The sequence below is a fragment of the Sinocyclocheilus grahami genome, unplaced genomic scaffold, assembly GCF_001515645.1.
Source record: "Sinocyclocheilus grahami isolate Dianchi unplaced genomic scaffold, SAMN03320097.WGS_v1.1 scaffold168.1, whole genome shotgun sequence".
Lineage (NCBI taxonomy): Eukaryota > Metazoa > Chordata > Actinopteri > Cypriniformes > Cyprinidae > Sinocyclocheilus > Sinocyclocheilus grahami.
Genome location: NW_015505347.1, coordinates 1,326,960 through 1,343,513, shown reverse-complemented (window position 1 = coordinate 1,343,513; position 16,554 = coordinate 1,326,960). Strand labels below are relative to the sequence as shown.

At 34.9% G+C, this 16,554-nt stretch overlaps 1 protein-coding gene across 2 annotated transcripts in view; it reads right to left on the bottom strand.

Annotated features, from left to right (window-relative positions):
• Positions 1-15,983, bottom strand: part of LOC107593277 (cadherin-related family member 5-like) — an 18,180-nt gene extending 2,197 nt beyond the window's left edge. The window contains exons 1-5 of one of the 2 annotated variants that reach the window (XM_016282929.1): positions 15,645-15,983; positions 10,641-10,778; positions 3,976-4,317; positions 2,090-2,238; positions 1,147-1,160 (exon numbers count right to left, since the gene is read on the bottom strand). In XM_016282929.1, the coding sequence (XP_016138415.1) occupies positions 1,147-1,160; positions 2,090-2,238; positions 3,976-4,317; positions 10,641-10,778; positions 15,645-15,717 (716 nt within the window). In that variant the 5' untranslated portion in view covers positions 15,718-15,983. The remainder of the gene's footprint in view (positions 1-1,146; positions 1,161-2,089; positions 2,239-3,975; positions 4,318-10,640; positions 10,779-15,644) is intronic. The other variant, XM_016282930.1, reaches the window with a different exon arrangement.
• Between the last annotated feature and the right edge of the window lie 571 nt (positions 15,984-16,554).

The following is a 16,554-nucleotide window of genomic DNA, read 5'->3' as shown; positions in this document are numbered from 1 at the left end:
TTAATGATGTGAGTGAGTGCAGGTACAACTGCAGGAGAAATGGCTTGAAGGAGATGAGATGGAATAGGATCAAGCGGACAAGTAGTAGGATGATTAGAAAGGATGTGAACGAGTGTATGTTTGCTGGTAAGATGACAGATTGTGGTGTGAAAAAGTTGTGCACTGATGGTTTTAATTTTATTAATGAAGAACGTGGCAAAGTCTTCAGCTGTTAGAGTTGATGAAGGAGGGGGAGGAGGAGGACAAAGGAGGGAAGAAAATGTTTTAAAGAGCATGCAAGAGTTAGACGAATTGTTAATTTTGTTATGATAGTATGTCCTTTTAGCAGTGGAGACATTAGCAGAGAAGGAAGAGAGGAGTGACTGATACACATTAAGGTCAGTAGTATTTTTTGATTTGCCCCACACCCTTTCAGCAGCCCTGAGCTTAGAACGATGTTTGCGGAGAACTTCAGACAGCCAAGGGGTAGAAGGGGTGGTACGGGCTGGTCTAGAAGACAAGGGGCAGACAGTGTCTAAACAAGATGTAAGAGTGGAGCAGGAAGTATCAATGGGAGTACCATCCTCAGGAAAGTTTGCGAGCAGCACATCTAATTCATCCAAGAAGTTACCTTGTGGTCCTGGGGGTCGATAAACAACTACAAAATGGATTTTAAAAGGGTGGGTAATAGTGACTGAATGTGATTCAAAGGAGCTGCTAATACCCAGAGAAGGTAAAGGATTACATTTCCAAGCATTAGAGATAAGCAGACCACCTCTACCTCTTCCAGTTAGACGGGGGGTGTGGGAAAATGAGAAATTATTGGAGAGTGCTGCAGGTGTAGCAGCGTCCTCTGGTTTGATCCAGGTCTCTGTCAGGGCCATGAGGGTTTAGTCTTGAATGACTAGCAATATATGTAATGAAATCTGCTTCGTTTACTGCAGACTGACAATTCCAGAGACCAATAGAAAAAGAAAGTAGTGTATTAGCAGACATAGGCAAAGTGTGCAGGTTGTTAGGATTGCACTGCCTATAGTGTGAGATGTGTGGTTTGCGAGTGGTAGTGATAGTAGGGATATGGAAACGTATAGTAAGAGTTGGTCATTAAAACTGAAACAGAAGTGAAGCAAGGTGTAGAAAAGAGGATGAATCAAAAGTGATACTTACTGTACGTCCCTTTCCTTTTAATTACATAGAATTTAAAAACAATTATACTTTTTTAAAAATTAAAATTCCAACATGTCACATTTCTCCCCCGAATATATATATATACACAACCTCTATATATTAGATCATATTTAAGGGAGTGAAATCTTTTATTTTTTTATTTTTATCAGTATCATAGTTGCCCCCCCCCCCCCAACTTAAATAATTTAAAACTAAAAACATTGCAATAAACATACATTGAGTTATACAGAATGCATAAAAATCACCTGCATTTTTCTTTTGAAATTAGAATACAATGCATGTACTAATTACTGTATATGTATGTATGTATGTATTTATTTATTTTTAAAATACTTTTGAATATTTAATGATAATTTTGAAATGGCATTAAATGTTAAAAAAATATAATATTTGCAGAAATCAGTAGTGGCATACTGAGTTCAACAATAACCCTCTAAATTAAACGATTTAAAAAATAGCATAGCATTTGCATTCATTTGTGCATTATATAGAAAAATTACCCACTTTTTTTTTTTAATTACAGTATTATGCATGTACTGTTTTTTTTCCCTGAAAAAAAAAGCAGATTTTTTTTTTTTTTTTTTACTGTGTTCATTTCTGATATATTTAAGGGAGTAACATCATAAAAATGATTAAAAAAAAATTTAATTGATAGCGTAGTAGTCCCTCTAATGATTATGGCAGTTATGGCCCTAGTAGTTTGAGCCTAAAATGGAAAAATATAAGCGTCGGCAAAATAAGCCTTTTTAAATGAAATGTAAAAATAGCAGATCATTTGTATAAATGGGATCTAAACGGTTTCCTGAGAATGATACTTTTCCTGTCAGCGTTGAATGTTTGTCACATGGCTATTGCTTAGCAATGTGTTTAGGTAGTATGTGTGTTGTTTTTATTCAATGAATTGTGGAAAGCGTAATCTCACCATGGGGAGATCCTGAAGTCTGCGAAACTCTGGGCCGTCATTTGTGTGTCTGAATTTGAGGAATATGAGGACGGACACGATGGCAGCGACGATGACGAACGCCGACACCAGTCCAGCCAGCAGCGGGTCAGTGGACGCTTTGCTATTGTCTAGAAGAACCAAAGCAGAGAAAGAGAGAGGGAATAACACTAGCGCACTTTCTGGAAAATATGTAAATAGTGTGTGTTTGTGTGCTTGAGCATTTCTGCAGTGACGTAAAAGCCTGGCGAATCCACAAAGATGTGTCTGTTCTCCGGTTGTGTCAGCGTGAAGACGTTCCTCTGCACATATAATGATGCTCTTGTTTTCCACACGCACCGTTTTCAGCATCTCTGCTGTTTGACCTCTATTTATATCCACTTTACGAGGATTTGTTCTGCTCGCCATTATGGTAAACAAAAATGCAGATGTGCACTGTAAATGTTTGTGTGTGCAGCTGCATTTGCTCACAAAAGCGTCAACCAAATGAATAATCATCATGTGATGTTTGATATCGCAGCAATAAATCATGTCCGCATTGAGGCTTTCTGCCAAAACCAGCAGCAGAGGTTTCCAGCAGGAAGTCATGCTTTTGTCCTCACGAACAGAATCAACATCAGTCAGGCCATAGTTACACAACCATAATGTTATGCTCCCCAAGGCTGCATTTATTTGATCAAAAATACAGTAAAATACTGGACAATAAATTGTAGGCTGCATTTTAAGGTTCAAAATGTAGGCAATGTAATTATGCTGCCTTCTAAAATATCTGCAATCATTCATGGAGAAGGCAATCCCAGAATGCAATGCAGTAAGATGAGTGAAAAAATAAAACAAAGATAGCGAGAGTAATTAAATACAGAATTTATAATGAAAAGTGCTGATAAATGTAGTTTATTAAATGCATTATATTTAATTGTATTCAATATATTAAGAATTCAGAAAAGTACTGATAAATAGTTAATAATAACTAAACATTTATATACTTTAAGCATACTTAAATTTATAAAATATATTAAGTGTAATATACAGTATATTTAAAATTGAGAATGCAGAAAAATACTGATAAATATTTTATAATAATTAAAAACTTTCTACGCAAGTATACTTAAATGTAATAAATATATTAAGTGTAATATATATTTAATATTAAGAATTCAAAATTTATACTGAAAGGTAAATTGTTTATAATAATTAAATACATTATTTGTAAGTGTATTTATTAAAAGATATTAAGTGTCATGTGTTTAATATTAAGAATTCATACTGAAAAGTACTGATGAATATTGTTTGTTTATTAAATATATTTAAGTGTTTTTAAATATAGTAAGTGTAATATATATTTAGTATTAGGAACTTAAAAAGCACTGATAAATATAGTTTATAATAATTAAATACATTATTTGTAAGTGTCTTTAAATATATTAAGTGAAAAATATATTTCATATTAAGAATTCATACGGAAAAGTACTGATAGATATACTTTATAATAATTAAATACATAATTGTATGTAAGTGTATTTAAATAAGTGTAATATGTATTTAATATTAAGAATTCAGAATTACTGGAAATTACTGATATAGTTTATTAAATACATTGTATTTAAGTATATGTAAATATATAAAGTGTAATATATATTTAATATTAAGAATTCAGAATTCATACAGAAAAGTGCAGTGTATTTAAATATAGTCTGTATGTATATATATATATATATATGTTATTGTGAGTTTTGAATATATTAAGTGTAAAAACATAACATTTGCTAAAAAAGCTAGGATATTATTTGATCTCAAAGATGTATTTCTGACTGGAAAACAGGATGAAATACTGACGCAAAGCTGTTTTAGGCTCTGTTTTCACGTACCGTGGTCTCCGACGTTCAGAGCCGAGGGGGTGTCGGGGTGGGCTTTGGCCTGGACGGGACTGCTGCTCGCGGTCATCTGCGTGGTGGATCTCCGTCTGCTGCGAGCGCTCGTTGATTCTGGAGCTCCGCTGGTTCCTGCAGTGGTGAATGTCGGGTGGAGTGTGCTGACATGGATGCTGCTTGTGGGCTCGTGGGTCGTTGATGGTGGGAGTGTGGTAGGTTTTACCGTGGTAACTGCTGTCTCATTATTCACAGGTGACACATCAGAGACGTTTTGACTGTCTGTGACGTTCCCAGAGAAACTGACGTTCTCGGCCGGGGCAGATGAGTTCACCAACATTACTAAAGATGAAACAAACATGAGGGTGTTCAATCAGCAAACAAAGTATTGTGCTCACTCAGATTTGAGTGCAACTTCCAAAAAAAAGGTGCACAATTATAATAATTTAGCTTGCTTTATTTTGGAATTTATTCGATTTTTAAAAAATGTTTTTAATTGCATTTTATTATACTCATCAAAGCTGCATTTATTTGTTTAAAAATACAGTAAAAACATTAATATTGTGAAATATTATTACAATTTAAAGTAATACATTTTTAATAATGAAATATATCAAAGCTGAATCTTCAGCATCATTACTCCAGTCTTCAGTGTCACATGATCCTTCAGAAATCATTCTAATATGCTGATTTGCTGCCCAATAAACATTTCATATTATTTTCAGTGTTGAAAACAGTTGTGCTGCTTTGTATGTTTGTGTAAACCATGAAAACGTTTTTCTTTTCTTTTCTGGATTCTTAAATGTCTAGAAAGCTCAAAATAACAGTGTTTATTTGAAATATTTTGTAACGTAAATGTTTTTACTGTCATTTTTGATCAATTTAATGCATATTTAATATGTACACACACACACACACACACACACACACACATATATATATATATATATATATATATATACAGTATAAATATCATTTTAATACACTTAACATTTATAGTTATCAAGTACATATGCATATTAAATATGCATTAAATTGATCAAAAGTGACAGTGAAAACATTTACAATGTTACAAAAATTTCTATTTCAAATAAATGTATATTTACATTAAATATATTAAGTGTAAAACATTTTCTATTTATCTGAGATAGAAATCTTTAAGATTATAAATACCTTTACTGTCACTTTTGATCAATTTGATGCATCCTTGCTGAATAAAAGTATTAATTTATTATTTAATGTATTGAAAAATCTTGCTGAAACATTTGAACAGTAGTGTACAGAGTTTACTTTCAAAAAGAACTAATGGGTTGTTAAGTTGTTGTTTTTTTTCTTTTGGTCATGTCTTATCTTGCATATTGCACAAAGTAAGCCAGAACTGCCACTGGTGCCCACTTTAAAAAAGAAAAAAAAAGGCTGCACAACATCTCTAGTGGGCAAAACTGTAATTATTACCATGTTTCTATGGTGACCTCTGCATAATTCCACAAACACGGCAGCATATGACAGATCTGCTGACAGAAATGTTGTTAATCACTGAAAAACATTGAGCTGCACAACACTAGGAATAAATGACAGATGAAGCACAGCTTTGGGCTTTTTCCGTTAAATTCATGAGCACATGACTCAACGGGCGGCTACATGTTCAACGCTGTTTCTTAGGTTGGTGAGGCCTTTGTTAAAGACTAAATGCATTTCCAACTCATTTTAACTCCTAAAATGTGATATTCAGTAAGACAAATCGCAGAGTAAGACTTGATTCAATCCATCAGTAAGTGGTTGGATTGTGAAAAGTGACTGATAGGGGAAGGGGATGAAAAATAACAGGACTTGAGTAAGTCATTCATTCTTTCACTTCGACAATTACAACGATTTCATTTTACTGTGGAATGACAGGAACATGTGAATAGTGTTTTGCATGTGTTTGTGCATGTGTTCATAAACCAGGTATGAGGAACCACTCGGATTGGTTGTTTTACAGAGAGTAAAAGGAAACAATGATCTGAATGTGCAAATACCCTGAACGTTTGCCATGTATGTGTGGATTCTCTAGAGAGAAAGAGAAAAGAGAGGCACTACCTAGCATATTATATTTCTGCAGTATGTACACTACCATTCAATAACTTTTTTTTGTAAGAAGTTAATACTTTTATTCAGCAAGGATGCATTACATTGATCAAAAGTGACAGTAAATAAATTTTTAATGTTACACAAAGATTTATTTGACAAATAAATACTGTTCTTTTCAACTCTATATTCATCAAGGAATCCTGGAAAATAAAATGTATCCCGGTTTCCATTCAAAATGAAGCAGAACAACAGTTTTCAACATTGATAATAATCAGAAATGTTTCTTGAGCAGGAAATCAACATATTAGAATGATTTCTGAAGGATCATGTGACACTGAAGACTGCAGTAATGATGCTGAAAATTCAGCTTTGATCACAGGAATAAATTACCTATCAAAATATATTCAAATAGAAAACAGTTATTTTTAATTTTAATAATGTTTCACAACATCACTGCTTTTACTGTATATTTAATCAAATAAACGCAACCTTGATGGGCAGAAGAGACATTTTACATAAAAAAATATAAAATAATTGCATTTATTTCTAAGATGGATATACCCAGTATGCCATTAAATCAGATCATGTGACAACAATGTACCATACTATATGTAAAAGTGCATATTGTGCCAAACAGTTTAACATTTAATGTATACAGTACAGCATTCAGTAAGTTAGTATTTCCTCTGAAGGCAGCCAGACAGAGTATTTGAGGATGATTTTAATGGTGATCTTTGATGGTTTGTGAATCTCAGTCGTTCAGTGTGACAGCGCGTGTCTGTACATGCGAGACGTGTGCATGTGTGAACAGCACTGAGCTGTGTGTGAACTGTGTGTGTGTGTCATGAGGATTCAAACTCTCACACTCTCACGTCAGATCTCACACTGCATTTCTTTTCTTTGTCATTTTGCATTGCTGTCGCAGTTCAGAGCCACTGAGTGTTGTATAAATGATCCGTTCTGTCAGGTCGTGGTGCTAGTTAATCTGGAAGAATTCACCCAGTGATGAAACGTCTTTCGTTCGCTCACTTTCATGTTGTTCTAAACCTGTTGAAATCTGTCTTTCCTTCAGTTTTTGATTATGAAGCAGTGGGAATGTGATTTGAGAGTTTTCAGCCAATGATGACTTAGATATTGGTGTGTTCTGACATCTGCTTTTGTGTTTCACAGAAGAAAGAAATTTATGCGGGTATGGAACGTCACAATGTAAGTAAATGTTTTTAGATTCAATATTCCTCTATGGTAGTCTCAACAATGTTCGTTTGAAATTAGTAGAAAATATGTGTAGATGGAGTGTCATTATAGTATTTATTCATATTTTATTTAAAATAAATATCCATATGGTATATCAATAATAATAAATGAAAACTGAAAAAACTATAAATATACATTTTTAATATTTTCTTTTTCTTTTAGTTTGTTTTAGTTTAGTCATTTTGTTTTGTGCATTAGTCATTTTCTTTTTTCCCTTTTGTATTTCTATTTTCCTTTATTTTTATTTTATTTTTTAAATGATTTTAGTACTTAAACTTGAATTTATTTACTTCAGTTACAGTGGGGCAAAAAAGTATTTAGTCAGCCACCAATTGTGCAAGTTCTCCCACTTAAAAAGATGAGAAATTTTTAATGTTACACAAAGATTTATTTGACAAATAAATACTGTTCTTTTCAACTCTATATTCATCAAGGAATCCTGGAAAATAAAATGTATCCCGGTTTCCATTCAAAATGAAGCAGAACAACAGTTTTCAACATTGATAATAATCAGAAATGTTTCTTGAGCAGGAAATCAACATATTAGAATGATTTCTGAAGGATCATGTGACACTGAAGACTGCAGTAATGATGCTGAAAATTCAGCTTTGATCACAGGAATAAATTACCTATCAAAATATATTCAAATAGAAAACAGTTATTTTTAATTTTAATAATGTTTCACAACATCACTGCTTTTACTGTATATTTAATCAAATAAACGCAACCTTGATGGGCAGAAGAGACATTTTACATAAAAAAATATAAAATAATTGCATTTATTTCTAAGATGGATATACCCAGTATGCCATTAAATCAGATCATGTGACAACAATGTACCATACTATATGTAAAAGTGCATATTGTGCCAAACAGTTTAACATTTAATGTATACAGTACAGCATTCAGTAAGTTAGTATTTCCTCTGAAGGCAGCCAGACAGAGTATTTGAGGATGATTTTAATGGTGATCTTTGATGGTTTGTGAATCTCAGTCGTTCAGTGTGACAGCGCGTGTCTGTACATGCGAGACGTGTGCATGTGTGAACAGCACTGAGCTGTGTGTGAACTGTGTGTGTGTGTCATGAGGATTCAAACTCTCACACTCTCACGTCAGATCTCACACTGCATTTCTTTTCTTTGTCATTTTGCATTGCTGTCGCAGTTCAGAGCCACTGAGTGTTGTATAAATGATCCGTTCTGTCAGGTCGTCGTGCTAGTTAAGTGTTTTCTGGAAGAATTCACCCAGTGATGAAACGTCTTTCGTTTGCTCACTTTCATGTTGTTCTAAACCTGTTGAAATCTGTCTTTCCTTCAGTTTTTGATTATGAAGCAGCGGGAATGTGATTTGAGAGTTTTCAGCCAATGATGACTTAGATATTGGTGTGTTCTGACATCTGCTTTTGTGTTTCACAGAAGAAAGAAATTTATGCGGGTATGGAACGTCACAATGTAAGTAAATGTTTTTAGATTCAATATTCCTCTCCAGGCCTCTCTCATCTTTTTAAGTGGGAGAACTTGCACAATTGGTGGCTGACTAAATACTTTTTTTCCCCACTGTACTTGCCATTGCAACATTTTTAATCTATATTTAATGTATATATATATATTAGTGCTGTCAAACAATTAATCACATCTAAAATTAATGTTTTTGTTTACATAATATATGTGTGTGTACTGTGTATGTTTATTATGTATATATAAATACACACACATGCATGTATATATTTAATAAAAATGTTATATTTGTATATTAAAGATATTTATATATAATATAAATTATATAAATATAAATATATACATGTAAATACGTGTAAATATTTAAAAAATATATACTGTATGTGTGTGTATTTATATATACATAATGTATATACACAGTACACACACATATTACATAAACAAAAACATTTATTTTGGACGCGATTAATCGTTTGACAGCACTAATATATATATATATTTTTTTTTTTATTACCCAAAATTTTATTTTTTTTTTAAATAAAGCTTATTTAAAATAGAGCTCATGCATCTTAGTTTTTGCTAAATCTGAGGGGCATGATCTCAGATGAATGAGGCGTACAATCAATTAGTTCCAAAAAGAAAAACAAAACCTGTGCTAATTGATAGAATACAAGTTGACAAACAGATTGAATCCAAGATTTGGTAATATTATAGCATAACAAGAGTTTTAAAAGGCCAGTCATTCTTGACTGGGAACACCAAATTAGGTAAAGAATTTTCAGCACAGCACAAGATGTTAAAGAAATGTCTAGAAATGATTAGTTCAGAGACTAAATATGTTTTGAACCCAGCGACTAGTACTTCCTCACAACACTCATTGTAGCAGTGTAGGACTTGTGTAAAGCATCAGACTGGGGTTTGAAGTCACTATCAATCTCAGATTAAAAACGACGTAAATGTTGTACCTGTAGTTGTGTCTGTGTGCGGCGTGGGTTCAGTGCTGTTGGTGATGTTAGTGGAGGACTGCGTCTGATCGCTGCCGGGGGTCGAGCTGTGAGGTGATGAAGACACGTCAGCCGCAGATGACACGCAGAGATAATCACCTAAAGATGAGAGGAAAACCAGGACAGAGATGATATATAAATCAGATCTAGGAAAAAGTTTGGCTTGTAACTTAAATTATTCAAAGTAATCTGCATATTTAAATGAAAATGGGTATTATCATGAATTAAAAATGAGAGAATGTCTCTGCCAAATCTGGATCCAAGAGGGGATGTTTAAACAGAGCTCTGTTCTGTCTTTAGTTACATGATGAAACAAGAGAAGTGTTAATAATTAATTCAATCGTTTAATTAAGCAACATTGGCATGTGTTTGGGGAGGAACTTTCTGTTTGTCTGACAAATAATAGATGAGTGTTGAAGAAACCTGTCATTATTTGTGCAGTTTCCTTGAAATGACACTTCAGGATTTGAACAACCCTCTAACTCAACTATTACATTTCACAGCATCGTTTGTGCTACAGATATGAATGATACTTCAAATTACATGATTTGAGAAGAGAAAACAAATCCCACTGACTTGCATTGAAACAAGTTGACAAAAAGATTGAATCCAAGATTTGGTAATATTATAGCATAACAAGTTTTAAAAGGCCAGTCATTCTTGACTGGGAACACCAAATTAGGTAAAGAATTTTCAGCACAGCACAAGATGTTAAAGAAATGTCTAGAAATGATTAGTTCAGAGACTAAATATGTTTTGAACCCAGCGACTAGTACTTCCTCACAACACTCATTGTAGCAGTGTAGGACTTGTGTAAAGCATCAGACTGGGGTTTGAAGTCACTATCAATCTCAGATTAAAAACGACGTAAATGTTGTACCTGTAGTTGTGTCTGTGTGCGGCGTGGGTTCAGTACTGTTGGTGATGTTAGTGGAGGACTGCGTCTGATCGCTGCCGGGGGTCGAGCTGTGAGGTGATGAAGACACGTCAGCCGCAGATGACACGCAGAGATAATCACCTAAAGATGAGAGGAAAACCAGGACAGAGATGATATATAAATCAGATCTAGGAAAAAGTTTGGCTTGTAACTTAAATTATTCAAAGTAATCTGCATATTTAAATGAAAATGGGTATTATCATGAATTAAAAATGAGAGAATGTCTCTGCCAAATCTGGATCCAAGAGGGGATGTTTAAACAGAGCTCTGTTCTGTCTTTAGTTACATGATGAAACAAGAGAAGTGTTAATAATTAATTCAATCGTTTAATTAAGCAACATTGGCATGTGTTTGGGGAGGAACTTTCTGTTTGTCTGACAAATAATAGATGAGTGTTGAAGAAACCTGTCATTATTTGTGCAGTTTCCTTGAAATGACACTTCAGGATTTGAACAACCCTCTAACTCAACTATTACATTTCACAGCATCGTTTGTGCTACAGATATGAATGATACTTCAAATTACATGATTTGAGAAGAGAAAACAAATCCCACTGACTAGCATTGAAGGAGAAGCCTGAGCAGTTTGGGGTTGGTAATTTTTTTTTATGTTTTTGAAAGAAGACTTTTCTGTTTACCAAGGCTGCAAATATTTGATGAAAAATACAGTAAAAACAGTAATATTGTGAAATATTAGTGTACACTAGGTTTTGTAAATGATGTTTGCCTATGAAGAACTCACTGGCAATGCTAGCATGTTATGAATAGCTGCCAGAGCATTCTTATGGACAGATTCAGTATATCGTTCATCATTTGTCATTGATGTTGGCAATTATCTGTACATCATGATCTAACTCAAGAGACTTCCTTAAACATTGAGCTATTATAGGATGCCTGATCTCTCTCTCACTCTTGTGTTTGTGGGCCGTTACCCAGAATCCTTAGGGAGGTTTGTTGAGGGTTTTGCACACCACACCCTGCCACTTCACAAGAGTTCTTTTGGCTGAGCTCCTCAATAACGGCCCTGTTCTGAGCTACTGCCGCTGCATGTCACAAACCCCACCAAACCCGCACACAAGGGGAAAATACCACCGGACTGGATATTTTGGGAGGCTGATTCATTGCCTGATTCAGCAGTTTTCTGTTCTTGGGGGGGGAACATCAATTCACAGCATGAAAATGGTCTGAGCATTAATGAATAGAACAGATTTATAATGATTCTTCATAAAGACATGTCTCAGTCTATGAGCTATTAATACTCACTAATACTCAGATTTTCACCCAACCTTTGTGCCATTTTTCCTCTCTCTCTCCTTTTAGTTTGTCTGTTTATTTGTCTCAAGATACACATCTTCCTGTGTGTGAGCTACAGCTCATTATATAAGAGGACGGCGCAGCGTTGCACACGACTTCATTTCGTTAACATCAGACCTCTTTAAAGGAACATTTACTAGTTCAATATAAGTTAAAAGAGTAATTCACCCAAAATTAGAAATTTGCTCACACTCGGCCAATCCAAATTAGTTTCTTCATGGGAACGGATTTGGAGTAATTCAGCATTCCATCACTTCCTCTGCAGTGAATGGGTGCCGTCAGAATGAGTCCAATTACTTGTGGATTATTGTGATGTTTTTATCATCTGTTTGGACTCTTATTCTGACGGCACCCATTCACTGCATAGGATCCATTGGTGAGCAAGTGATTTAATGCTACAATTTTCCAAATCAACATTGAGCTATTATAGGATGCCTGATCTCTCTCTCACTCTTGTGTTTGTGGGCCGTTACCCAGAATCCTTAGGGAGGTTTGTTGAGGGTTTTGCACACCACACCCTGCCACTTCACAAGAGTTCTTTTGGCTGAGCTCCTCAATAACGGCCCTGTTCTGAGCTACTGCCGCTGCATGTCACAAACCCCACCAAACCCGCACACAAGGGGAAAATACCACCGGACTGGATATTTTGGGAGGCTGATTCATTGCCTGATTCAGCAGTTTTCTGTTCTTGGGGGGGGGAACATCAATTCACAGCATGAAAATGGCCTGAGCATTAATGAATAGAACATATTTATAATGATTCTTCATAAAGACATGTCTCAGTCTATGAGCTATTAATACTCACTAATACTCAGATTTTCACCCAACCTTTGTGCCATTTTTCCTCTCTCTCTCCTTTTAGTTTGTCTGTTTATTTGTCTCAAGATACACATCTTCCTGTGTGTGAGCTACAGCTCATTATATAAGAGGACGGCGCAGCGTTGCACACGACTTCATTTCGTTAACATCAGACCTCTTTAAAGGAACATTTACTAGTTCAATATAAGTTAAAAGAGTAATTCACCCAAAATTAGAAATTTGCTCACACTCGGCCAATCCAAATTAGTTTCTTCATGGGAACGGATTTGGAGTAATTCAGCATTCCATCACTTCCTCTGCAGTGAATGGGTGCCGTCAGAATAAGAGTCCAAACAGATGATAAAAACATCACAATAATCCACAAGTAATTGGACTCATTCTGACGGCACCCATTCACTGCATAGGATCCATTGGTGAGCAAGTGATTTAATGCTACAATTTTCCAAATCTGTTCAGATGAAGAAACAAACACACCTACATCGTAGATGGCCTGAGAGTGAGTATATTTTCAGGACATTTTCATTTGTGGGTGAACTGTTCCTTTAAATTCTACATATTGTCCATTAATGCTGACATACTCAGCGAAAATGTAAATCGGTAAGACACTTATAATGGAAGTAAACACAGACAGTTTTGTGTTTTATAAGAATGTTTTTCTTAAAGTGCTTGTATTAATTCTTCAGAGCAAAACAGTGTTATTTGAGCTGTAATATCATCTAAATCATTTTCAGCTTCCAGTTATTCTTCACTGACGTAGTTCCTGTTTGGACTCTTAAGTCATGCGTCATTTACCATGATTACATGTTTGTAACTTTGGACCTACTGGATGTAATGTAATGTTTTAGTCTTGTAATGTTCACTGTGTTTCCTTGTGTACTTTCATTTTAAGTGTGTTGCTGTACCCACAATTATTTATTTATTTAGATGCAAAAGTCAAAATTATTTCCTGTAGTACTGGACATTACGCCAGAAATGGTGCACAAATTAAACCTGTAAGATTCCTTTAAAAATGTGAATTAGAAGCAACAATCTGATGCATCGAAATAACTTTCCAAAATAGCAACTTAAACACTTTTGAAAGAAAATTGGTGTACACTGAAAAAAATTTGATGGTGAAACCAGTTTCACTTAGAAATTGCAAATTTCTCAAATAAATGACACACAATGAATTAAATGTAAAAACATACTCCAATAACCTGTTTTATTTACAACATCATAAAATCATTTTTTTACAGTGTAGTAATAATGAAACTTGACTTTGTGGCAAACACCACTAATCATTTTCACCCAGTATGCCATCATGTTTCTCACCTGCTCTCCTCTTTCATGTTTCTCACATCTACTTGCAGGTTTTCTCACTTCTCATCTGCAAATCTCATCTTTATGCAAAGCTTTTGTTTGATATGAAACTGTGTCTGTGGAGCTCATAACTGCGGGTACACTATAAAAAAATGACCTTTCAAAGGTTATTGGAGTACATTTTACAAGATACTGCTATATTAATTGTTCTACTTCAAAATGTAATGTTTAATAAAATGTGTTATTTCCATTTTTTTCTAATTTTCTGTGAAATTTACCAGCAGATTCTGAATACACCAATTTTTGTTTTCAGCATGGAACACATCCAGCTTGGAAGTGATGCTTCTAGCCTATTTCAAACGTATAATTTTATACATCTGCAATCATTCGTATATATATTGAACTATTTTTATTAAATCATTTAATGCATTAAATGAAAGGGTTAACTGGAAATATATTAGAAGAGCAGCGAGACAATTATTTTCTTTTTGGAATGTAGTGCACTTATGAATTGTGCAAAATAAGAGCAGGAATAAACGTGACCCGGGTTTTTCAAAGTGCTTTTGTACAAGATGTAAAAATAGAAGAGTTAGAAAAGTTCCCAGATGAAAGTGAGAGGAACAGGACATCATGCAAAGATGACAAGCAACAGAAACACTAAAAATACCCCACGATTGTTCAGCAGTGTGTCCTGAACAATCTCGCTCTCGCTCAGTCAAATTCAGAGAACTGTACAGGCCGTTCTTAACTTAACAAGAGCAGGCCTTCTAGAATAAAATCCAATTTAAAAATGGTAAAAATACACCGCTGCATGACTCCTAATTACAAACACTGGCTAAGAAATTAAAGCATTCTGGGATTGAGAGACAGTAAGTGTGGTTTGAAAGCATTCCCATTATGCTCTCTGTGCCAGTGCTGGGATAGAGAGAGGGATTTCTTGCATTTCCACTCTCACATGAGCATAAACGTGTGTGTATGCATGTTTCAGAATGGAATAAGCCATTTTTAAAATCAGAATTAAACATTAGTGAGCTGCTCACAATGTAATCTTTTACAGTTTTGAACACAAAGCCAGGCTGCAAAATCTTAACTTAGGTCATATAAAATGCAAACGTCTAATTCATAACTTAGAAACAAGCTTATGTTTGTGTTTATACGATTAGTCTTCTCCAGAATCCACTTTTAGGCTGTGGTTGGAGTTCAGCATGAGAATAATGTCTCTTCGCCACAAGGCTGTGTCTCGAAACATAGTGAGCTCCCTACCCAGAAAGCATTTTCGAGTATCCTCAGTACATTAAGCAGTTCTGGGGCATCCATAGAGTCGTGAAAGGCAGGTAGTTCGCTAGGTTTTGAGACACGACCATTGTTTGACTGCGCAAGATACGCGTGGCAGCAGAAACTAACTGAGAACAAACAAACAGTGTCTTAAAGCCTGAAAAAATACATTCTAAAATGGCTATTAGGCCTAATTCTGTTTGACTTCACGATAGATAGAGAGATAGATAAAGATTTTTACCTGTAATGAAAGAATAGTAGAAGAGCACCATCGCACAAAACGCAACATTTCCACATCTGCCCATATCCTTCATATGAATAGAAAATGTAAACTAACTTCAACTTAAAATAAAGCTAAACTAGTCCTTTCGTTCTTTCCTCCCTCAGACGTAAAACCCGACACAAAAGTCCAGTGTGTGTGTGTAACAAACGCCTCTGCATCGACGGACGGAGATGAATTTAGACGCCAGTGTGTTTTTACGGCGTGACAGAATCCAGTCAGACGATCAGAAGAGTCTGGAAGCGTTCATTCACCGCGGACCCAGAGTCGAGGATCCCCGCGCGCTCCAGGCGACGCGGTGGGCGGGGCAACAGCTGGATCGAGCGTCTCGAGACGCGTTTTTATAGCTATTTTTCTACAAACTCATAGAGATTTTTTTCCCCCCCATGTACTTTGGATGAGTGTGTGTAAAAAATACAGAGTATGCCAAAATATTAATTTCTAAATTTACTTGAATTACAAGACAGCAAATTACGTGAATGAGCGTAGAGATATATATTTTTATTTTCTCATTTATATAAAACTAAATATATGTATTAGTGTAAATGTATATATAAGAGCGAGCGCTCCACCTATCGTACACTTACAGAAGCCGAAACCCATGCAAAATTTCAAAAGTACCACCGAGAGTCGCTGTGACACCGCATATGAACACGTTATTTTTAAAAAAAAAAACGACATTACCCATAATGCAACGCTAAGGACCGTTTGCAGGGCCATTAAAATTTAGCCTGATTAAAAATGAACGTCACAATAAAGTCAAGTGATCTAATTGTCATATGAAAGCAGCACGATTTTGCCGGTTTAAAACGGGTTAAAACCTTAATATCAGAAACCAGACCTGAGCTATTTATTAAAATAGATTTGATCA